Source organism: Carassius gibelio, chromosome B13 (genome assembly GCF_023724105.1).
Source record: "Carassius gibelio isolate Cgi1373 ecotype wild population from Czech Republic chromosome B13, carGib1.2-hapl.c, whole genome shotgun sequence".
In the NCBI taxonomy this organism is placed as follows: Eukaryota; Metazoa; Chordata; class Actinopteri; order Cypriniformes; family Cyprinidae; genus Carassius; species Carassius gibelio.
The window spans coordinates 24,428,782-24,454,803 of record NC_068408.1 but is presented as its reverse complement, the minus strand read 5'-3'; the positions used below and the strand labels follow the sequence as shown (position 1 = coordinate 24,454,803).

Genomic DNA, 26,022 nt, shown 5'->3' with positions numbered 1-26,022 from the left:
TTAATTCACAACTAAATGTAAAAAAAAAATCCACATTCAAATCAAAATAGCTGACTTCCTGTTGATCGTAGCTGATGACTGTGAATAAGAAAGTTGTCCGTCTTGATAAGAACAATTTTTTTACCGAGTTTGGTGTCTGTAGCTAAAACTAACCCCCCCACTTTTGACAAAAGGTGGCGCTATAGAGTGCCTCTTCCACGCCCTCTTATGAACTTTTGCCAGTGTCTAGTTATCATAAATACTGATATGTGTTCTGAGTTTGATGAAATTCTAAGCATGTTATATGCCTCAAAATCACCTGAGAAGTATTCCAGTTTGACATGTTGCCACGGCAACAATATTTTTAGCTATCCAATTTCCCCCAGCAGATTCATATCGGCTGTGTTTTAACATTATTCTGATGAAGTTTGAAGCAAATCGAGTAAAAATAAGATGCTGAATTCAAAGCATTTTGAAAATGACACACTTCCTGCTGCCAGTTGGTGGCGCTATAACTTTGACTCCTAATAGTCACATATATGTGATCGACATCATACAATGAATAATCTGATGAAGTTTGATTGAAATCAGGAAATGTATGTGGATGGTATTAGACACTTCCTGTTTCTCAATTCTCGCCATAATTTCAACGCCTCGCCACGAGCAAACCGTTCGAGATATCAAAAATCCCCTGGCAATTTTTCATCCCCAATGTCTTGAGATCATGTTGACCGAGTTTGGTGGTAAACGAGTAAAAAACCTATGACAAGTATATCAAATTCCAGAGCATGCGCTTTTTACATAACTCTAAATAGCTGACTTCCTGTTGGGCGGAGCCCAATGACATGCAATACGAAAATTGTTCGGCACAATGAGATCTATATGTGTACTGAGTTTCATATGAATATGTGCAAGTATGTGTGAGCTATACATCAACATTTCTGACTGTGTTCCAGGGGGCGCCATAGAGCCCCTGTGCCACGCCCGGGTCCCAACCTCTGCAGGCTCCTAAAGGGCACAGATTCCAAAGTGTGCGCAAATTTTCAAGAGTTTTTGAGTATGTTAGGGACCCCAAAAGCCCCCACAACTTTGACCAAAAATATGAATAATAAACCCTAAATAGCCAACTTCCTGTTGGGCGGAGCCTATGACATGCAGTACGAAAGTTGTTTGGTTTAATGAGATCTACATGTGTACCGAGTTTCATGTGTCTACGTGCAAGTATGTATGATATATGGCCCTCAGTATTCCAGGGGGCGCTGTAGAGCCCCTGTGCCACGCCCATGTATCAGTCTCTGCCCGACCCTAATGGCCGCAGGTTCCAATGTGTGTGCCAATTTTCAAGAGTTTTCGAGCATGTTAAGGACCCCAAAAGCCCCCGTAACGTTAGAAAAAAATAATAATAATAATAATAATAATAAAAAATAATCCTAAGGAAAACAATAGGGCTCTCGCCCTCCGGCTTGAGCCCTAATAATAATAATAATAATAATAATAATAATAATAATAAAAAATAATCCTAAGGAAAACAATAGGCCTCTCGCCCTTTGGGCTTGAGCCCTAAATATATGTATTATGTTTTTTGTTTTCCTTAGTAGAGAAAGAACATTGGAGCGCGAGCGTCCCGCGCTCTCTGATTGGTCGAACAGACCTTCGATTCAAGTTGTCAAAACTACAGAACAGCGCGTCTTCTCATTGGACGAAAAGAGTTCGAAAGCGGTGCCAGCAGGTAACCGCTCGGCCAATCAAAACGCTCCTTTCATGTTGTCCTAGAGACCGTGGTATTTCAGGCTACGACTTCCTTAAACTGACATTTTAGTGTGTGTTATGAGATATAACCGTCGGACTGTGTCAGATTTCACGCTTTAGAAATAAAAGAGCTTTTGCTTCGAACGCGGAACTACAGCAATCTGCTTGTGAAACATTTGTGTAAGCTGTATACGTGTCTGTGCGCGTTTGTGTGTATGAAATATTAGCCCAGCCCAGCTGCCCTTCCTATTTCCCCTCCCTTTCCTCCAACAGTCTCAGTCGGTTCGCCCGCAGCACTTGCGTTCTCTCGGCCGGGTTTCACTCCAGAGATGGCTGCGAAAGTGTGTAGATCGGTCCTCCTCCTGTCCCGGAGCAGCGGAGCCGTAGCCTCTTCTGCTTTTCCCGCATTTGGTGTCTCCTCACAGCGACATCATCAGAGCACGAGAACGGTGAGTCCCCGGAACGGAAAGCAACCGAGCATGGGTGCCGCTACCGCTGCTGCTGGACAAGGGGAGGGTTGTGGAGGGAGAGATAAGGGGGCTGGGTTCCTCTCTCTGGTGAGGGTTTGATAAAACAACCCGCCAAGGAAGTGTTTTGGGACGTTTCTGTCCGCATTGAGTGTTCCGTGCATTGCACAGTGATGACCAGCAGTGCTGCATCATTAACCAGTGCACTTTCAGTCGAGATGTACAAGACGTTTACCGGAGGCGATTACACACATACAGCCAGCCCATGTCACAGCTTGATTTGTGTATGCACATTATATCTGAACTTTGCATGCATGCCACATAATCACACGCGTGCAATCGGATGCGCTCGTGGCGCTTGGGCTCCGTGCATTTCCTTCCAGGATAACCTTGAAAGCAACAGTGGTCTCAACTTTAACGCTGACTCTGAGACACATCATGTTCTCTCCGTGATTGATTACATGGCATTGGACCGCTTCAGTAATTTCAAGCATGCAAAGCGTGTTCTTTCAAGGTTTGCAGAACTGGACGGACTGTGTGTGTGTGTGTGAGAGTGAGAGAGAGTGTGTTTGGTTCACTGCAGTGTCCGATTGTGTGTATGTGCACTGAGAGAGAGAGAGAGAGAGAGTGACAGTGCGGCAGGATTCTTGCGTTCACACAGGACGTTGCGTTCAAACGTTTTCAAGACGCATTATAAAGTTGAACTGTTCTTAACTTGACGCGCCGTCTTAAAAACGCAACGCAACGTCCGACGCATGCGTACTCCGAACGGCAAATAAAAAAACAGCGCTGACCTAACACAAGAATGTGTAACGCCCCCCTGCTCGTATGAAGTACTGTCATTGTTGGGTAAAAAGGAGTACGCTCCCTCATGGGCATGCATGTTCACTTCAGTTCTTCGTTTAATTATGTCAGTCCTCCTCTTTACTCACACAACCCTCCCTTCCTTTCTGCGGGTGTTTCCCGTTTCCAGCGGCAAGCCTGTGGGTTATCCTTTAAGCAAACTCCAGTGCGCATCACTCAATGGCGCTCCAGCATGTTTAGAAGCTCTTCAGCTGGAAAGAAAACATATGGACAGTCCTTGAGACACCGTCATAGATTTTTATTTACTCCAACCTACATGACTTTCAAATCAAAGTGAGAAAATGTGAGGAGGAATGCAATGAGTTTCCTTTCAACAAAGGACTTTGGCATCTCCGTTAAGATATAGCTCTAAAACTTAGCATTATGGTTATGCAGTGATATTCTTTAAATTAAACTAGTGGATAGCATGGTTATCTATCTATCTATCTATCTATCTATCTATCTATCTATCTATCTATCTATCTATCTATCTATCTGTCTATCTGTCTGTCTGTCTGTCTGTCTGTCTGTCTGTCTGTCTGTCTGTCTGTCTGTCTGTCTATTCTTACAAGCGTTGTACTAAAAATTATTTTGGACAAGCTGCAATTTTGCACCATAGTAGTAATAAAAAAAATAAAAAAATCTGCCGAAAGGATATTGCATTGCTTCTTGTATGTTTTGCGACACTTTCATAGTGATGTTACCAGTGCATTGCGCTAAAAAGGGTTGCCATAATTTTGCTAAGTAAGACATCTTTTGTTGATCCTCGATCAGCATTACTATCCAAAAATACAGATTTAACCCAATCCCTACCCCTAAACTTTAACGTATCCTTAATTTATTCCTAAAATCAGAGGGAAATGATAGCTGATTATCAAGGATGTTTTTTAAAATTATCTCTCAATTCTGATTGGTTGGCTGTGAATGTTGGATGTTGATCCAGGAACAAGTTGTACTTGGTCAAATCACGCTCAACCGCTAAAAGCGTTCTTAGTATTTTCTGAAACATCAATGATGAACATGAATTTGGCAACATTTTTCTTCTTGTACATATCATGGCACTTTGGAAATGAAATGCCCAATGAAACTGCAGTGAATTGTATATGTACAGTATACTTTAAATTCCACGATATGTAAATCTGGTAACCAAACAGTACTATGATAAATACTGGAATTCTGTCTGATTCCATCATTGATGGTTTCTCCTCAGGAATTATGTTTTTATGGGTTTGTGGGTTATGTTATTTATATAGGTAAATTGAACTTAAACTAGTATTTGCTTTTGAGATTGCAGCATACAAATAAATCAATTAGTTGTTTACAGAGCCATGCCCCTTAGATTGGCAGAGCATCACAACAGCAGACTCTCACATCCCTCTATGAATTAAGCAGTCCCAGTTTGATCATGAAGCTTGCGTGCCTCTATTTATTTCTCTCTAGGCAGTAATGTGTTGTGGCTCTGTTGGTATTTATAGTGTGTTCCCCAAACCATGCATGCGTGGCCTCTTACGGTACTTGGCACAAACCTGTCTGGCTGAGACACTGCAGTGACAGGTCTCTGACAGCAAGGCCATGCTGCCTTCATCTGTTCATCACATGCTAGCTGAGCACCAAGTCTCAAAGCACCCTTTCATCATAAACATCCAAAGCACAGCTGTGAGGTGTTTAACGAATTGCTTCAGAACAACGTTTTCCCTAAGGACTATGCACTTCAGTAGAAATATCAAGGCTTTGAGTGTCTAAAAAGCACTTTGAACCTTAGCTGGACATGAGCAGTGGAGAGTGTCATGGCAAAACAACATCCTCTTGGATCACTAGCGGAAATGTCAGTCAGGGTGTCAGATATTTAGCCTCACTCTGAATCCAGGCCTCGGAGATCTGCACTTAACTCTTGTTAGCTTGCTTTTTAATCGGTTCGATGAAAAGTCACCTTTCAGAATGTGGACAAGTATGAAGACTACTGAAGAACAAAGTAATATCTAAAGAAATATGAAACCCTGGTGATCAGATCTGATCACCTGGTGGCAGATCTTTTTAATCGGGGCAGTGATTTAAGTTTACTCTCTTTAATCAAACCTCAAGCATATGCAGCGAGTACATGTGGAAGGTGAACCAGCTGCAATATAATCCTATGAAGTATAAGTAGTGTGTCCCTTTGCATACCTTAGAGATTTTGTATAAGAAACATGCAGCATTGGTTTCTAGCCCTATGGAAGACCATAAGATCTTTTTCCAGTCGTAATAGCCATTATACAATGTTCATGCTCATTCAAAATATTCCAGATTAATTACTTGTGAGATCTGTTATTGGTGTTTAAATGGATGATTACTTACCAGCGATCACATCATGTTGTTAAGTAGTGGATGAAAAGTGTGTGTGTGTGTGTGATCAAGAACATCATCAAACCACTAGCTTTCCCATTTTTATTTTTTAAACGAACTGGATATGAATTATAAACCCTTCCCAGTTTGTTAATCCAATTTGGATTTCAGTGGTCCGATTAACTGTTGTCATGATTGACTGGCGTCTTCAGTGATTTCGAATAACAGGAACAGAAGAAGGTTGGTCTAGAGCTTGCAACTCTCATTATCCCAGCTGGAAACTCTAGAAGCTGCAGATAGCAACTCGGAACTGAACCTGCAATCAGTTTCTGATAGTCCTAAATTATGTTTCAGGCTGTTTTGGCTGTGTATCTAAAGTGACAATTGCAACTTCATGACATATTCCTGTGGCTTCATATTTTGTCTACTTTTTATGGTTTGTGGAACAATACAAGATTGCTGCTGACCTTAGAAACACATCTATCCTTTACTGTTGGAAACACTGACTAGTTAAAATATGTTTAGGTGCATGTTCATGTTACGTTTACATGACATTTGTGTGGTCAAAAACGGAAAAGTTTTTCCCTTGCCTATTTAAAAGGTTTCATGTATACACGACAACATTTCCAAAACAGTTCGTTGATGTATATGATGTGGTTGTAATATCGGTGAAGTAAATGCACACTTTGCGGAAGAAGCGTTAGCAAACTCTCGAGCAACAACAGTACCATGTACTCCGGCATTGTGTATGTTTATTTGATTGCCTTTAAAATCAACATTATGTCTACATACCGAACACGTACTTTGCATGCGCATGACATAACCATTTTCAAAGATTCCCGTATTGGGTGTTTACACTGAAACGATAATGGTGCCGTTTTCAAAATATGCGTTTTCAGTCCCCAAGATGAAGTTGTCGAACAGGCAAAATGCATAAAAAGTTCCTTGGTTTTGGCTGAAACACTGTAGTGTAAATGGCCCCTTACATTTTTACAATGTCTTCCCCTCTGAAGTTTTTTTTTTCTTTTTTCTTTTTTTTTTTTTTACAAATTTATACACAATAAATGGGACAATATTTTAGAGTTTCGTGGAAAATTGACAAATCATTTTTTAATGATTTTAAATGCCGTTAATCATTCAAAATCTTTAGATGCAGTTTTGCAATAGACTATTAGTATTGCATACATTTAGGTAGATGTAAACTCTTAAAAGCTCAACATTGTGTCCCTGGGTATCTTAAACACAAAATATTTAAATGAAAGGATTCCAATTATTCATGTGGTTGACAACATCATAAACAGAAACATGAGGCAGATCTAATACAGTGGAAGTGGACCATAGTATTCATAAAACAGGCGATGAAAAGCACCTACAGGCAGCTTATTAGGTTTTGGAACAGAGCCTCTGATTCTGATTAAATTTGTCAAATCACACAATGTATGGCAAATGTAAAGTTCAGCTTTAATTTAAGAAAGACCTTTTCACTTATCCCATATGCAATGTTGTGTATTACAGCCATCTTTAGGTCCATCCCTACTTAATCAGTTTAAGTGTGGAGAGGACAGGGGCATATTTAATATTCTGGGTGACAATATTGAAGGTTATTAGAGCTGCTTTTAGTATAAGTGCTCTTACATGAAAGCTCAACATCTTCACTGCTATTGGGCAGCACACTGTGCTTTCCTACTGCCCGTAGGTGCAAGTCATGCTTAATGCAGGCAGTAATGGAGGCCAGTGTGAGTAATATGGTGATGGATGAGGGAGGCGGTTGGTTACCCCTCTGCTCTGAAGTTTCCCCTAGATTCTCACACTATTACAAAACCTGGCAATCTGATTGGTTGGTGAATATTGGACACACCACAATGTCATTACTTTTGACAGGAAAACAAATCTTTCTGTTCATCGAGGATCTGCATCAGCTGGGTAAATCAGGCTTTTAGGCGAAGGTCATCCGAGCTAAGATTCCATTCGGATGGATGCAGTATGTTGAACGTTTACTATAGGTTGATGTAAGTACTGAATTGATGCATTACTGGGTTGGTAATTGTTTTTACATGTGCTTTTGCATGTGATGTGCTTTATACACATAATATGTTTGTAGGTTTGCTGTGATGCATATTTCTAGCCATTGAAGGTCATATTTCCAACCAGTACATCCGCACCCCCTCTGCTTCTATCACTTCTGCACCTGCTTTCACGTGCTTCTTTTTATCTAAAAAACAGGCAATGAAGATGTTTGAGTGTTAGTTAGCCTATAACTCGTTTTTGACATGCTTCCAGAATTTCCAAAGTCAATGTGAAATTGTGAATGCAAGTAAAATATGGAAGACTAATATTAATATTCACTAAACAAAAGTAAATCATTTATGTGAACGTTATTTATCTCGTTGACTTGAAGTATTTGTCAATGATATCACTATTGATATATGATATGTGTTTTCAGAGTAATTGTGAGTTTACTTGTTTTATGCAGTTATTAAGAAAAAAATGACAATTGAGAAATGGAGTGCATACAAACTACAGAACAAGGATTCAAGAGAAGTGAATAGTGTTTCAAGTATGCAGCATTATCAAATAAGGATTCAAGTGAACGCTGAGAAATAGAAGCATATTACACATGGTATTTTGACACCAATGTGTTCACTCTGCATTAAATCCTTGTTAGTACAGGCATTTTAAACCAAGAAGTGAATTTGACACATGCAGGAATGTTACTGCATGGGATGAACACTGATGTTTTTGTAAAGGACCAGTACTTTTGAAATCTCTGGTTAAGTCTGTATTCGGCATGACTGCACAGAGTATCTGGAAATGAACCGATTTGCATTGATTGCATCATAAAGGCTTGCATATTACTGAGGTTTTGAGTGAGATTACTTTATTAGCCATTTGCATTTCCAGCCCATGTCACTCTTATGAGAGGATTTTTATGGCTTGTATCTTGTTTGCATGCACTGCCTAGTTAGCCATAGCATTACAAGGGTGTAACCACTATTTACCTTTTCAAAGACCCATGCCACCTTCCACCTTTTACTTTCCCCTCCCTTTTTGTTCAAAATGGTCATGTGGAGCTAATTAGGGTGGATTTATTTATTTAGAACTTTTTATATTTTGGTTTTCTTCTCAGTGTTGGTTTGAAGTCCAAACTTATGGAGGTTTGTGAGAAGCCCCTGTGTGGGATGTGCAGAGTTAACAGTGAAGGGCATTGACATTTGCAGGCTTATGTTTGTTTTGCAAATAAAAATGTAAGGGAGACACCGTATACAGCATTCTGCGCAAAAAGGACTCACTTTGTTGGGGAATGTTACCGAGACCCTGATAGCTTGTCTCCAAGGTCATAGGGGCTGGATTTGGAATTTAGAAAGTACTTAAATGTACCCAAATCTAAAGTGAAACCATCACATTTTGGGGGAAATAAGTGGAGAAGTGACACACAGTGACCTTGGTAGATGGTTTTGTGGTGGATCCGTTGTAATGTCAACAGTTCATGTTGTGTGAAATACTTCTTCCTTGTATTTCAATGTAAAAGGCCACATCCTCATCTTCAGTGAATGTAACGCACACAATGGGCAGACAGAAGGAAGATTGAATTAAATTAATGTTAAAGTATTACATCGCATAATAATCTGAAAAAAAAGAAACTCTGTCATCATTTAGTCACTCTTATGTCATTCCATCCAAACCTGTATTTAGTCCAAAAAGAGAAATGCTGACAGATGTACTGGTTACTCCCCCCCTGAATTGAAAGTGAATGAGGATCTGGGCTGAGCTCCAAAGTAAAAAAAGGGAATAAAAATATGTTATAGAGACATGATCAAGGTACTCCATGTAACTTGTGCATTATATAAAGTTTCTAAAGACTGATATAAACTTCGTGTGGGGAAACAGCCCCGAATTCAAGTAATAGTCCTGTAAATTTGCACCTATTCTGTAGCAGAATTCTTTGCATATTACAAATTACCAAAGTTTGTTTGGTCTCATTGCATTGATGTTGCAACATATTTGATGTCATATGTAAGGTGTTGTGCCTAAAGATGCCTTGCTTGGATACAGACAGCAGGAGGCCAACTTTTCAGGAAATAATGACTTAAATTTCAGCTCATTCATCATAAAAAGCTGTCATAATGGTAGGATCAACAATGTGGATCATTAAATGGACAGGAGTAGCTGGTACATTCTTCAACATTTGTCCATTTGTGTTAAAAAAGGGGGAAAAAAAGAATGGGAAAAGGAGGTTTCCTGTGGGTGGACTGCCCCTTTAAAGTTGTACTCTTCAGTGAAGCGTGTAAACAGCTTTGAAAACTTCCACAGCAAGTATAAGTCACCTTCATCGAACCTGTTTTAGTCAATCGAGAGTACGATGACAAAGGTTGCATGCTTAAAGATGAATAATCATTAACGGAGGGGTTAAGGGAAATCTTTACTTGCATATTGTACTCGGCTAAGTAGTTCAATTAAAATTACACAAACAAGCCCTGGCATCCACGTGATGACCTGCAATCTGTGTTTACACTGTAAAGAGTTACCACAACAACAGCGCTCTGCCAGATTTACCGTGGAGAACTTAGAGAGAGCTGTAAACAAACAATGTTGTGTTTCTAGTCGATTACCCCGACTGGCCATTTCTTCAGCATTCAGTAGACAAATGTGAAACCCAAAACCACAGGCTTCTCTGTGACTTCATACCGGCTATCTGATCAGTTTGTGTTTTTGGTTTAAAGAAGTGTGTGTGTGTGTGTGTGTGTATTTGACTCCGATATCCCAAGGACACAGTTGCTCTGCAAGCTCCCATCTGACTTCCTTGTCCTGCCAGGCCTGTCGTGGGTGTCTCGGTGGGCTGTCTGCACCATGACCTCCTCCCCCATTGAGTAAAACGGGAAAGGGAGGGGAGGCACACTCTGTGGAGCTAGATCACGTCCACTTAAGCTTTGCATCACAACAGGAAATCGATATAATTACACAAAAGCTAAGCATGTTGGGTAATGGGGAGGTTGTTTAGGAGAAAGGTGACTGAGGAATGAAATGAAAAGAATGAGGAAAATTTTACCCAGTGGAAAACCAAGAAAAGCAAAACCATCCTTCAAACTGATCTGTTAGCCTTTGGGGCATGATTTTATTAACTGTAACAAAGCAGACTCACTGTGCCTCCTCTGGGGATGTAAGATTGGAAAACTAAAGCTTAGACAACGACGTGCGGATTTGGTCTATTCGGATGTGCTTTCACATGTGCATTAGTTTGAGTTAGACTGTAGGGTAAACTTGGTAGTGGACAAGAGTTTTGATCCACATCATCTTTAAAGTTACTGCTGAGAGTGTATGATTATCCTGGCATCCCATGATTTTCCGACAAAGATTGTGGCTTCTTTTATGTAGTCTTTGGAGAATCAAAGGAACTCGTTGCTTTAGATCCGATCCAAAACTTTCCTTCTAATTCACTCTGTTACAGTTTATGGTCACATGGTGCTCCTGTTCTTTTTATTTATTTATTTATTTTTCTGCGCTTCAAGTGACTAGGAATAGGTGGGAAAAATTAAAAACCGATGCCCCTTCCAAAATCCTCTCCAAAATCTTGCCTTTAGCAAATTGTTATAAGGCTGAGATTCGCCCACATTTACCTCATGATATCATGATACATTAGTCACAATGCTTCATGGTATAATTATTTAAGAGCAGCTGAAACCTGTGAGAGACAGAAATTAATCTGCCAGATCGGTTTTTAACATCTGTTGAATGGTTTTCAGCACAATATGCTGCCTCAGATTTTCAGACTGCTTAATGTTGGTTTATCATCTATTAAACCTGTACTTTTAACCTTGGTTACGCAACAGTATACACTTGTAATATTGAGTGTATAAAGTGTGAAACAATGTTAGAATGCAAATAGGGGTTTAAGATTTTGAAGCCCCAAAAACTGCCGCCATATATCATAAAAAGTGCTCCACTTGAGTCCGGGGGATTTAATAAAGGCCTTCTGAAGTGAATTGATGCATTTGTTTGACAATTATCAATATTTAAATCTTTATAAACTGTAATTGCTAGCTTCGCTAACTGTTGTACCTCCGTTTACAAGAGAGTGGCATTCCAGTGGATGATGTAGGATGTAAGCAAATGTTGTAGGATTTTGATATAAACCAAGAAGAGACTGGTTTTCTTTTGCTTTAAAGGGGTAATCGGATGCAAGATTAACTTTCACATATTGTTTGAACTGAAAATCAAGCCGTTCTTAGATTCAGAGTGATGCAGACCCAGACCACTCCCACGATTGTTGATTGACAAACTGATGCTGAGCTGAACTGTCATCAATCCACCATTGTTTTGATGCCACAGCGGTTGTAGAGAACAATGTCTCCTAAGCGATTGAGGTGTTTGTTGCTGGAAGTAATAATGAACATAGCATCGTCAGCATTTATTCTCAACATTTGATCCACATTTGAAGAAGCAGTGGAGTATGTTTGTTTTTTAAGGGAATTTGTCCTCCAATCTACCTAAATGTGTATTTTTACGTGAAACATTCGTGATCCAGTTTCACCTCCAGAAGAAGTGATTATAAGTTTATGAATTTTGCAAATCGCCTTTCCTAATAATGTGATAGTTAGCAATTTTCATGACAAATGCGGCTAAAGTCTCCCAGATAACTGTGCATCACCCTATGGAGGGAAATTTTAACCAAAGTATGTTATAGACTTTTCATTAAGACCTTAAAGAATCATATCAACTTGTGGAAAACAGGCATCCGATGACTCCTTTAAACAAAACTTGGTTCTCGTGAGCCTAGCATATTCTCACTACGTCCTACCTCATCCATTAGAATGCCACTCTCTCATGAACATGCGTATGACAGTTAATGGAAGCTAACTGTAAAAATGTTCATTTTAAGTGCCATTTAGTCAATTAGACCACAAAACCACCATGTTTGTCTTAATGACAGCAGTCAAATTAAAATTGATTTTCCTCTCTTGTGTATGTAGAAATCAACATGGGTCCTCCATGCAGAATCCAAAACATCCAAGAGGCAAGTTTGCCATGTACAGAAATATTACACTGTCCCAAGATACCCCAGAGGAAAGGAACTTTTAATTTGCCTGTTGTCATTAAGACATGGTGTTTTGTTATTCTACATGATAGGGCTTGTTTAGGTCACTGTGGTTGGTTGAAAGTGTTTTTAAAAGATAGAGATCTCCCACATTTCCTAATTGTCAGACCTATATGGGTTAGCTGTAGTACTATCATATGAGCCTTTTCAGAAAAGCAATTGTTCATGATGTCCATGTAGCCGAAGGTTAATTTGTTCTGAAGGAAGGTACTGACAGTATCTGCTGGACTCCACATGGCTTTCAGTACTATCCTTCTAAGCTTTCCATTATACTGTATGTTATATGAGCAGTCATAAGAATAAGTGCTTCAAGCAGCTCTCATGGTTGAACCAAAGTGTGTGATATAATGAGGGCAGTTGTGCACCGCTCTCATCCTTAATTCAACATGTGCCGCTGTGTCTGTGCTGAGCAATGGTGCTCCTGATGTAGATGACTCAGCTTCCCACTGTTTCATTACTCTGTAGCCGCACAGTGCCCCTGAGTTGAACATTGGGTCTCACATTGGACCTCATTGAAGAAATGTTCAGGGGTTTCATTTATAAACGTTGCATACGCACAAAATGGGCATAGAAACATGCGTACACAATTTTCCACGCACATCGTGATTTATAAAAAATAAACTTGCCGTAATATGTACGGACCAATATTTTTATATATTTATTATAAAACATAACAAATGGCATTATAGTCCCCATCTCATATTTCCTTAATGTCTCTGTGTTAAACATGGTGTCACATGTAGGGAATAAGCATGGAAATTAAATGCAGATGAGGTTATGCATAGTAAAACTAGGCGTTTTAAGCTCCATATATAGTGATTTCGGGGAGGAGACGAGGTGGAAATGCACGTACACACAATCTTCCACTGATTGGGATTTAAAAAGGGATTTTGCACTGGTTCTGGTGCAAAATCTAGCTTTTGTGTCTACATAACCTTTTAGGATTAAATCTACGGAGAGTTTTTAAAATGAGACCCCAGAGCTTTATCTGGGAATCATTCATTATACCATTCTTAAGAAGAAAAAAAAAAGTAATTTATGCAGAATCAACCACATTCATACGCTTTCAAAATTTACAGGTGAAGAAGACAGGACCAGGTTTAAAGCAAGTGCATTGTCCATTGAGAATGTTCTTTGCAGCTGAATGTGCAAAGAGTGAACCCAAGAGATCACCTCCATTCCAAACAACTTGCTGTTAGCAAATTTAGCAAGCGATAATCTGACATGAATCTTGCAGGAATTCTTGTCTATTCATATAATTTAGATTTCATTTCGGTGAACTTGATTCAAGCTAATTTGCATTTCAAATTAAATGCATCAAACAAGAGAGACTATTTATTGTCAATTATTTATTTGTTTCTTCTGCATTTGCTCAACACAAGTTGAATTGGCATTTTTTTGTGTCCTTGTTAGCACCCGCCTCCCATGATAGAATCACTGGTTCTCATCTCACTTAGCGAGTGATGGGAGTAGAACCGGAGGGGTTACATTGGTGCGGTGACCCAGATGGGAGTGCGGTTGGACACCTGTGCCAGTGTAACGGTGGCCATTTTCTAAGAGCTCACTCCCCTGAACTCAAGAGGGGCACTAGTGACTGAAGCTAGAGAGTGCAGTTTTTAGCTTCCTTGTTCCACCTCCAATTGCTGGAAATTCTTGACTCGACTGGTTTAGGTCACATTCCACTTTATTCCTTCTTTCTTCATTGCTCTCTGTTTGCAAATATAATGGAATATGAACAGGAAAATCTTGACTAATTTATATTCTGTCATACTACTCTGCCCTAGAAGATAGACAGTAGGTCATTCAGGGGATGAATGCCATCTTGGAGAATTATTGGCATGGAGACTATTTTCAACTGTTTGTAAAACAATTGATTTGTTTGGTGATGCGTTAAGTTTAAGCCCCACAGTGAACCGTAACTGGAAATGAAAACGGGTATTGTAATTGCAAGCATGAGGTTAAGTTGTTTGTTGCCTTGGTTAGTAGGGGGTTAAGGCACAATTGTGTTGTTTGTCAAATTAGTCTTTGGGGAAAACAGCCTGTTTGATGGGGGAGTATGCGCTGTGGATCATCCTGTCAGCCTTGGCTTTTGAGCAGGAGATTTGCAGCCCTGCTCATAGTGATACTGGCATTCCCACTACCACTGATGGATGAATAAACACACTTTTACTTTTGCATGCTTATTCAATTTAATCTACCAGATTGTTTTTGGCATGGCATATAGTATTTATCATTTAAAGTATCTGAACGTCTGTAAAAAATATAGCATAGCACATCCATAATTTGAATGTTTTCATAATGATACAAGGTTAATTTCACTGTCAAAGTGCATGCATTCTTAAGCTCCTGTAAATAGAAGTACTAACACTTTGGGGTTAGGTTGTCAAATGTGGGACTTCTCTGTGTGTTTTGCATGGCAATCACTGGCTAATGTTGTGGACATCTAGTTGAATAGTAAAAAATAAGTAGCCATGCGAGCTCTAGTGCACACAAACACAGAATTTGAAGTGCATGATTCTATGTGTCACAAGAGAAATGAACACAAAGGAAAACCCTGACATGCTCATTAATGGCCCGAACAGTTAATTCTCAGATGGGTTAAGTAGGCAGAACAGACTGTGTGAGGGTCACCCTGGTGTAAACCGTCACATCAAGTTTCCTTAGCAACTGGTAAACCACTAGACTGTTGCAATATACTGCGACCTTCATTCTGAAACCGAGGAAATGTAGAACGTAAGGGCTAAGACACAGTGGGTAATCCAATGAGTCTGTGTTTACATGCACAACAAATGCTAATAACAGGTAATGTGAAATAATGGTAGCAGAGCAAACCTCGGTACATTTACTAAAAAAGGCTGAAACTACAGATGCACTCTGTGCAGTAATACTAGTGCATACAAACTATACATTTATTCACAAAGACAACCTCTTCCTCAGACAGCAGTTTTGTTTTTGGATAAGAGACAAAATGACCATTGGTAGACTGATCCAGTTTTAAAACTGCAAATCAGCAGTAGGTTACTGTAACCCCGCAGGCTTGGTAGTTTGTGAAGAGGTACATCATTTGTGAGAAATGCACCTAGCTGACCTAAGCTACACCAGTTAATACCCCACTGTATACCTCAGTGTGCACTCACTCCATATTTTTACACTTTAAATTATTCAGTTCTGTTTGCGTTTTGTTGCACTCACCTAATCATAGTGTGCAATATCATGTATATTGTGCAGTATTCCAGTGCAATAACTGTCCACCAACTGGAGCCTTTCGAATGCAAACAATGCATACTTTTCTGTCACGTGTCAACTGTGCAATACAGTATTGAGTACATGAGGCTTACATTTGTATGCCATGTTAGCACTTTTGTGTGTGTGTGTGTGTATGTGTGTGTTGCTTTTCTTTGTATTGTATTGCTAATGTCATACTATTATCGTTAACTGTATTGCAGATGTAGATGCTTAGATGTTTTTGCACTAAGTTACATGTGACTGCACTGTTAAGATTTCTCAAATATCAGTACACTTGTATATTGGCAATAAAGAATCTTGAATTTCTACTGTCATTGAATCCAGGGCTGGACGATATATCTAACAGTATGATCATGTGCATCTAGTCAGTAAATCTGGTTCCGTGATTGGCGCTAAATCGCCATCACCTGCTTTCAAATGAAGCGGCACTTAATAGACCGAGCTGTTGATCACTGACAAGCTACGCAATATCGCATTCATTATCCCAGATGAATCGCTTTTGATAAAGAACGCAATATTGCGTAGCTTGTCAGTGATCTACGGCTCTGTCTATTAAGCGCCTCTCCATTTGAAAGCAGCTGATGGCGATTTAGCGCTAATCCCAGAACCAGATTAACTGACTAGATGCGCATGATCATATCGTTAGATATATCGCCCAGCCCTAATTGAATCTAAACCGAGCCGTGGGTTACACAATACTACCAAACACTAATAACATCAAAATTACCCAACAGGCTAAACCCAGGGTGAAAGAAAACCCAAATCAGTTTTAGAGGGTAGTCAAATGATTTGGAACTGTTCTGCAGTTCATGATGGTTGCAAAGGACCACTCTTCTCCACTGCTTCATATTTTCAAAGTGTATCACGTTTCAAGTGCTGAGCCGACAAATGGATTTTCTCTATAGCTCTGCAGTCTTGATTGGTATTTTTGATCTTTCTAAAAGAGGAACAGAAGGAAAAAAATCAAGGTAGGAGTAAAAAGAGAAAAACCGAGTAAATCTATAGCCAGGATCAGTGCTTCTGACAGAACCCCTCAGTGCCCAAATCTCTGGTTCACCAGGGTATCCTTGAGGATTCCCTCTTATTACCCAGACAGAAAACAGACACGTACAAACAAGATTTGATTCACTGGCAAATTACTGAGCCTGCGGCGACTCCACAAAGGCATGCAAATCTAGACTGAAGTGTTCCACGCGCAGCTCGAAAGAAAAGTATGAACATTCAGGGCAAGCTGCTTTCAGGTGGGCAAGGAGAAAAGAGACGGCATTCACAGCGCCTGTGACCTCACACTTTTCCCAGTCACCATGGAGTTGCTGTGGAAACACGGTGCTTTTTCAGGAAGATCCAATTCAGCCTGATGAAATGCACCCACTCTCCCTTCATCTATGTGTGATCTGTGAAATATTACAGCCAGCTGATCGGCACTAACACCTTACGTTAAGAGCTCTGGCAGTTAGCCTCTCAGGTTGTTGTCAAGGTCTACTCTAACATGCTGCTGTAGTGTTAGTCCCAGACTAATGTGGTTTTGTATTGACTTATTCATCAAGCCCATATCATATTTTCTTTTCCGAGTGATTTGATTGTGTAGCCCAACATCAATACATCACTGTGATTCAGTGAATCTTTCTTTCTCTATAATAAAAAAAAAACTATAGTGTGGATCAAGTGCTCTTCAAAAAGGACTTCAACAAAGTTGTCTTAAGTCAAACATTTTTCCATACAAAAATGAACGAACAACTCTTAGGGAAAGAAAATGGCATCTGTAACCAAGATTTAATCAAGATCTAGATTTTTCAAGCATGGGGTTTGTAAAGGAGTCAGGAGGTACTATTTAAAAACCATTGCCTTTCTGTTCACTTAGAATAAATGTTTGTTGAAGACCGTTTCTATGGGAATTTTTTTTTTTTTTTTTTTTCACAAGAAGTTGCATAACATTATTGCATAGCCAATGGAGTATCTGATTTTTTGGGGTAAGTCTCAAGTAAAAAATGTGGGTTGGCTTCTCTGTCAAGGTCAGAGTGCTAAGTGCTATCCAGCGACCAGTAACATAATCAGAGCTTTCTGCAGTGCAGGACTAATAACGGACTCAAACGCGGTCATAAAAAGACCTCTTCTCCACTTGAAAACTCAACTAATTGACCATTCAAACTCCTTATGGGGCTTGTCAGGGGCCAATAAGTATAGGCTGTTTTCATAAGCTGAGATGAATTGATCACAGATACACAAACCTACACACATTGGGTTGTGGGAAATTCAGAATATAGGATTTTGGTTCCCACAGTTCATGTGAAATAAATTGGCCGCACTTAAACAGAGAGATCCAACAAACATCTTATACATATATATAATTTTATAGTGTATAGCTAGCTGCTTTCTTTAATCATCTTAGATTGAACTGAAGCAGCTAGCGGCAGGATATGTTCTTGTGGAAGAACAACTTGAGCCTTGAGAATGATCTGCTAATAGAGGTGCATGAGAGAGGGTGAATGAGAATGAGATGGTAAAGAGGCTCTCAGGAAGCAACTGTCTAATTCCCCATTTAGCATACGACAGAGCCGCTCTTTGCTGTCAGACGGTTTACCGGCATCTCTCCGCCATCTGTCTTTGTCCACTCTTTCTTCTGTATGTCTGTCTGTCTGTCGCACCTCCACACACACACTTTCTCCTAATATTCACTGTGGATTCCTTTCCACGTGACCTGCTTTGTAAAGTTGCGAAAGTTGCGGCGGGAAGACAACCGGACAATATAATCTTTTTTCTTGTTTTTCCCAGCAAAAGGGCATACTTTGAAAATGTCAGGAAAACAGTAAAGAAAATGTCAATCAAGAGTAGAGAGAAAGTAAAAGGTAATTTGCTAAAATGAGTGGAGGCGTTGTTTTCAAGCTCAAAAATGTCCCTTGTAATTGCTTGACATTGTAAGGACCTCTGAGGTTTACAGGGCTCTTACAGGCTTTGTTTATCTTTTAGTGACCGTAGCTCTGCAGCATATGCCCATTTTTTCGCCTTTGAGAAAATGTTAGTGTGAACAACAGGTGTAAATATGAATGACAATCTGAATTTTATATCATTCCCCTACATTTATTAAAGTGTGTCGACTAGAATGGGCACTCCTGCAATCTCTGTGTATCTTTTGTAGGGCTGCCAAGTTACGGGTCTTTCATTATGAATGAAGAACCAAAGTAATTTATATTTGTTTCTTCATGGGCAGCCAGTTTAAGAGTTTTCCTATCTCAGTTATTGAGCCTACTGGGAGAGTACGTTGGGTTTCTCTACTATTTGCTGGGGGTATTGAACTCTGGGTCTCTGTCATTCTTACAGAATACAGCATACGCTTTTAGTTTTTTTCTCTCAGATATCCTAGTATAAAACATTTAATGGACTTTACTGTACATTAATGGACTGATAGTTCATCCATATTATCGACAGACTTCTGCCCATTTTACAGCCACTGGGGTGCACCAGTCCATTTGGAAATAAAGTTGCTATAACTGCTGTGAAACTACTAGAATTTTATATCTGAATTTTTAAGTTGGTCTTCTAGTGTAGAATAAAGTATTTCTGATAAAACCTTTTAAATAGCACTTAAAATCGAAACAAAAATTGGCTTTACATGTTGGTCAGAAAGATTTTTCTTGTTTAAAACTAGGTGGTTCTCAAACAGATTCTTGAGGTTTTGGCAATGTCCCACATTGCACCTTATTGCACCACAATACACCTACATGCCTGTTTGAGATAAAAGCACAGACTGTTCAGTATGTCTTGAGGTGTCCAAACTTGCTCCTGGAAGGCCACCTTTATGCAGAGTTTATCCTCAGTATTTCAGATCAGTAAAAGTTTGTAGTAATCAGGATTTACTGGGTTCAGGTATGTTTAATTACAGTTGGACCCAAGTGCTGCAGGAAGATGATATTTCATGAGATAAACTGGATAACCCTTGTGCTTGAGATTAGCAATGATTAGTTGTGTTTGATGAGGATTGTAGCTAAACTCTGCAGGACAGCGGCCCTCCAGGACCGAAGTTGCCCAGCCCTGATCTCTGCTACGTCCGAAAGCTCTAAAATTCTAAGGCAAGAAGGCATCAAGGCATGTCCAAACTCAAATTTTGCTTTACTTCTGATCTCCGGACAATTTTGAAGGCAGCATAGATGTATCCTTCTCTGCCTTTGATATCCCAAAATCCTGTGCATTCCATTCCATGAATGTTGAGCTAAAATAATAAAAATGGTGTCTGAAAGTTGCATTTGATGGTCAGTTTGTTTATAAATGTATATTTCTGACTATTTGTTTGCACTTTTGATTATATTTGTAGATCATTAAACCTATATGCTGCCTCAGAAGCCTGTCCGAAAACAGTTTCATGAGGTGCCTTTGTGCGAAAACTCTGCCTGCAAAGTCATTGCTTCAAACGGCAGCCGGACAGTTGCCTAGGCTTTCGGATGCAGCCCTCATGATTCTGAAGACCTTGATTAGCTGGTTCAGTTGTGTTTAATTAGAGTTGGAGTTAAACTGCTGGTAGGTGGCCCCTTTGGAATATGACACCCGTCTTTTCACAATTCATCTTAATCTGTGTGTTCTCAAAGATCTCCAAAAGGTTATGAAGAGTCAGCAAGAAGTGGGTGGCTGCTAGGGTTTTGCTTACTGGCTCATGTATCATATATTCTGGTCCAAGATAAAGGCTCAGGCCTGTTCTTTAAGAACTTTCATCCATTTTATCGCCCACCAGGACTATGTCCAAACACCTATGGCAGTGTTTCCCAACCCTATTCCTAGAGGCACACCAGCAGAACTCTTTGAACTCCTTCTAATAAAACATAACTGATCAGTCAGCTTAGTAGACTCCAATATGAGACAGGGCAGTTTTGCCCTGAAAATCCTAAATTTTCAGTTGGTTTTCTACAACATCCAAAATTCCATCAAGTTGGTTTGCTCCAAATATGATAAACTTAAACTTAGTAATCTTAAATACTTTGATTAGCTTGTTTAGGTGTGTTTGATTAGCTTAAGAGTTATAAGCTCTGCAGAGAAATCTCAATGGCCAGAGTTGACAACCTCTTCTCCAAGAAATGAAAATGAAATCGAAAATTTTCTATTCCGTTCCTTTTTGAAAACCAGTGATATAAAATACACTCAATGGTTTTTGATTTTGAAATATGCACTGCACATGTTTTTTTGTTTTTTTTCAATGAAGTCAAAGCCTTTTGAAAAATCTATTTGTGGCGTTCAAGTTTTGATATCGTGTGGAAAAACCCTTCATTATAGGCTGGTTGTTTTCACACAAGGGCTAGGCGATAAATTGATTTCATTGATTAACTAGGATAATCGGTTTTCTTTTTAACATCCACCGACGTGCCACTCGGGGCTCCCGTAGTTCTCAATGGGCCCAACTGTCCCCCCACATGTTTGCCATAGAGCTGCTAAGTGTGAGAGATGTTTCGCCCTACGAAATGAACAAGACTGTGGCAGCACAAGCACACACCAAAAATCAACCTACAGAAGTGTTACTCCTTGCGCAGCTCGCCAACCTTTACTTTTGTGGCTCGCATGGCAGTAAATAATACTCTGATATGATAAATCAATCAATACAGATATTTTATAAAACATTAAAAACAAGCAGGGCTATAACATAACCCATTAATAAACTCACGCCATGTCTACACTTGACATGACTGGCGCGATCCAACAAAAGACAATAGAACCCAGTGATGTAGTCTACACTGGATGCGGCGTGATGTGACACGATCGCCATCAGTAAACTCATTCTGTGTTCATATGATTTGAATTGTAGTGTGGTGTCAAGTTTAGACAGAATTTTAGCGCAGCGGGGCTTGGCACGACAACTCTTGCGTCCGTTGTAGACACCGTTAGACCGTGTCTGCTCTATTCACAAATTTATATAATAAAAAAATAAATAAAACTAAACCAGCGGCATTACAAGATGGAAATATAGACTAGAAAATATATTTACACTTGCTCTGTCCTACTTCCATGACACTGACTCACTGCACATATACTGTATATACGTTTATATAAAGGTCTTTCCAGCATTAATGTAATAGTTTTTTTTTTCAATCATCTTGTCTCCGTTATAAATCTATTCAATATATAAATAAATCTGTTTAAATCGTAAATCGGATTTTTGTGAAAAAAATCAGGGATTTTTTTATTTTTTATTTTTTTTTTATGCCATGTCGGCCAGCCCTACACTGAGGCAACACAACTGTTTTCGAACACCTTATAAAAGAGATTTTTGCATTCTATGGCACCTTTAAAGTTAGAGGTTTGTTCAAATCCCTTATACAGTGTGTCCTAATGGTGATGCTTGTCCCAGAAACCACTGCCAATACAAGCAAATGGTCAGAAAAGAGGCTAATGTCTAGGAGGGCCTCTCATCATTCCAACAATGCATACCTGCACACTGACCCCCTCTCATTATTACATTTACACTCAAGCTGTGAAAGCTGCTTTTATCCCTCATTCACACTGATGCAATAGACAGCAGTCATTGATTTTTTGCACTCTTTGTTCCAGCAGCTGTCTACCGTGTGATTGCTTTGGATGTGAGAAAAGTCTTTCCTCCAAACACACACACCAGTAGCCAAAGACTCAAGCCTTTTCGGACGTGACATTTGCATTCAAAATGCAACTTTCCTGAAAAAATACTAATTACCAGTTTATTGATCCATTGTGTCTTTAATCTGATTTGTAGAAAGAGACAGAACATCTGAAAAAAATATTGTCAGGTTTTGATTTGGGAAGATGAACTAAGGCTTGTTTCATACTTCATGCAGAAGTAGAATAAAGAAAGCTTTTAAGCAATGCACATATATTTCGGCCATATTAATGCCTATATTAAAGGTTACATATTTCACACTGCCCACATAGTGCAGTGCTGCATAGCAGAAGTGTTCTTTATGTATCTTTTTCTGTCACTGAGGCTGTTTGTGCAGCACATACTACAGCATGCTCAACTTGGTATGCTTGAAATGAAGTATAAACCTAGTCATCAATATTTCTGACTTGATACAAGTTTATCATACAGTAACAAAAATAAATGCAGAACATTTTTATTCAGTAATAGTTATTCAACTTACATGTTAAATTTTGTTTTGAGATTAACTTAACCTTACGTTAAATGTGTATAAATAATTAATTTGTAAATATAACTAAGGCTTATATTCTGTTGAAGCCATAAAGATATGAAAATGTTAATATTATCGCACACTGTAGATAAACAATGCAGTTTATTTCAAAACTCTGTTAAAGCACTTTATTCCAGTAAAACACAATTTAAAAGTTATGCTAAAATTGTAGATTTCTTTTTATGCTATGGTTGATATTTTCATAGAATTGCCATATGTTGGACACTCTTAATTCGGTTTTCACATGAGAAGATCTTCCAGATACTGTGGTCTGTTCACGCCTTGCTATACTAAATACAGCTAATGCAAAGTACAGCTCTTTCATTTTTTGGTATGTCTCCTGTGTCATGTGCTGTGGGCCTGTAAGCCTGTCTGGGTGTTTAGTTTGCGTGCATGACTTTATTTACGTCTTACTCCTGTTTCTCTCTGCCATGTGTCTGTATTTAGAGCTGCTGTGCTCTGCGCTTGTGTATCACAGGGGCCTCATTATCACTTACTCGTTCGTATGTCAGGTCATATATTAACTGTAAGTCTGTTACTCTAAAACTGTTACGTTCATTTCTTTGTTTGCTGACTGACTATTGCCCGAAAACATGACAAAATGAGGTTCCTCCTTGTTTTGATGTCAAATGGCACACATGCAAAGTTTATAATCTCAAAACCATTAACTAAATAGAGGTCGTTAAGTTGAGTGTATAGAGTACCTTGCAAATATCTCACTCCTAGGTAATTGTCAATTCATCACGAGCTTATCCCATGATAAATCAGCCTGAAAATCAATATTAAACCAGTTCTGAGGCGGTAGTTGCGACTTCATGTTTTGTCACATTAAACTGTGTGACTTTCCTGTGGTTTAAGTTTCCCACAGTGATGAAACGGCTTAATTCTGAACTGAAAGACGTTACATAACTGTCAGCAACCCGACCCCCATCCCCCCACCTCCTTGAAAGCCAATGTGTTAAAGCAGATACTGGTTAGAAATATATGTTTTATATTAGCAGATTTTGAGTCTGTCGGGCTGTTCTTATGTACATCGTGTCTAAAGCCCCAAGAGAAGCCACTGTCACTGTGCTGACAAAGGAAAACCAGACAGTTGGATGGTTGCTCGTTTGATCTTTCGGGGGGAAACTGTCATGCTGTGGTTTACTGTGATCGGCTAATCAACAGGAATACACATGGTTGCTTTATGACAGCCCTTCAGTTTGGCAGAAGAGGCCTTGAATATCCCCATCTAGTATCTAAGGATGTGAGCTGTGGTGATAAGCAGAACTATTGTGTGAAGACATCTGGACACACTTGAAGAGGAAGAACTGATGTCTGTTTTTGCCAGACCAGTGTCACCAAATAGTTGGTAGATCAGATCATCTCTTTCTTTGATCATCAACATTTTTGTATGTTTAAATGTGAAAGTATATTGATTTATTCCAAAGAAATATTTGAGGGGAAAAAAGGTTTAATTCCTCTAATCAAGGCAAATCAATGGATGCATTCTTCCTCTGAAAGACAGCCTAGTACCATTTATATATAGAAAGAAAAAAAAACTTTTGATTGAAAGAGTGTTTGTCTTTTTTGAGTGCAGTAGGCCTATGCATCAGATGCTCAGTGAATGGACTGTAAGTGTGCTATCTAACAGTTGAGACTGAAATAAACGACTTGTCTAACATTATAAGTGGATCTCACAAAAGTAATAGGTTTTGATGGGCCGATTTAAAGGAGGGATATCCTCACAGCCTACACAGGGCAGGGCTAATTGCTGCTGTCATGGCTGAGTGGCCAAGAGGTTCACTCATGCCTGAGACTGTGACTCTTCAACAAAATAATTAAGTTGCTCACATTGACCGTCCTGTCACTGCTTTGCGTTTGAACACTGGCGACTCAATGTGAAATCCCATCTCTGGCTTTGCATACCCTGTTATTTTATCTCTATTACTTTCTTCTCGTTCCTGAGGTGATGGACATGACCCCTTTTATCTATCACTCTGGGAGCTATACAAATACACTGCAGAAGTCGAGAGCGAGATCTTCGGGCTCGGCGCCTGCATTAAATTAAGATAAGAGCTTTGCAGACATTTGAGTCCTTGACCCCGCTCAACCTGTGCTACACCTCGCCTACGTATTCCCTCACATCCACACACGGTCCCCCGCTGCTTTCTGCCTCTTTGATGCAACATACCCACCTGCAGCTGTCTGTAGTACTGAGCTTTTGCATAATTAATTTGTAATGTGTGTAACTAGTCATAATTTGATAGGGAACAGCTGCTATATGATGAGTAAAGTGAAAGGAGGATGGTAAGTTTCAGTGCTGTATTTGGTAGGGGTGTAACGCTTAAATTTTCATTTGTGTCATGGCTCGTTGGTGACCGTTCACTGCCATCTGGTAAATATTTGATATATTGGTTTATTAAGTACATTTAGGAATGCAGATGTTGCTGGTATTACCACAATTTAAATACACTGAACTGGAAAATTACAAAAACAAACAAACAAAAAACTAAACATTTCTTGTGTGTAAATTCCAATTCAAATGAGCTTAATTGGTATAACTTAAATTTGACTGGTGGTGTGAGGGTATTAATTTCATAACCTGATAATTTCCTGAAACTTATATAACATTAGCCTTTTTTAGCTGTATCCAAAATAATTTCTCCACTGTATCCCACTTCTCGTTATAACTATGGAAGGCTGTTTCCGCTACTGAATAAAAAAAAGAATAATGTAATTGTGACTTTTTGTTTCATTTTTTTTTCTCAGAATTGCATCCTATAAATACAATTCTGACTTTTTTCTCAGAATTGTGAGATATAAACTCACAATTGCGAGTTATAAAGTCAGAATTGGGAGATAGAAACTAGCAATTCTGACTTATTTTCTTGCGATTGTGAGTTTGTTTCTCATAATTTTGACTTTTTGGTCAGATTTGTGAAATATAAACTCGCAATCATGAGTTATAAAGTCCAGTTCTGAGGAGAAAAAAAGACTTTTCTCTGAATTGGGAGTTTATAACTTCGCAATTGCGAGTAAATATCACACAATTCAGACTTCATTTCTGCAATTCCGAGTTATAAAGTCAGAATTGTGAGATATAAACTCACAATTCTGACTTTATAACTCGCAATTGCGTGTTTATCTCACATAATTCTGATAATATTTTGTAAAATATCTTCCAATTCTGACGTCATCTCAC

General features: G+C 39.2%; 1 protein-coding gene across 2 annotated transcripts in view; it reads left to right on the top strand.

Moving 5' to 3' along the window:
- Nucleotides 1–1,744: 1,744 nt before the first annotated feature.
- The window catches only part of mcu (mitochondrial calcium uniporter), a 69,482-nt gene continuing 45,204 nt past the window's right edge, over nucleotides 1,745–26,022 (top strand). The window contains exons 1-2 of one of the 2 annotated variants that reach the window (XM_052572138.1): nucleotides 1,745–1,908; nucleotides 2,002–2,177. In XM_052572138.1, the coding sequence (XP_052428098.1) occupies nucleotides 2,058–2,177 (120 nt within the window). In that variant the 5' untranslated portion in view covers nucleotides 1,745–1,908; nucleotides 2,002–2,057. Of the gene's footprint in view, nucleotides 2,178–26,022 lie in introns of both variants that reach the window. The other variant, XM_052572137.1, reaches the window with a different exon arrangement.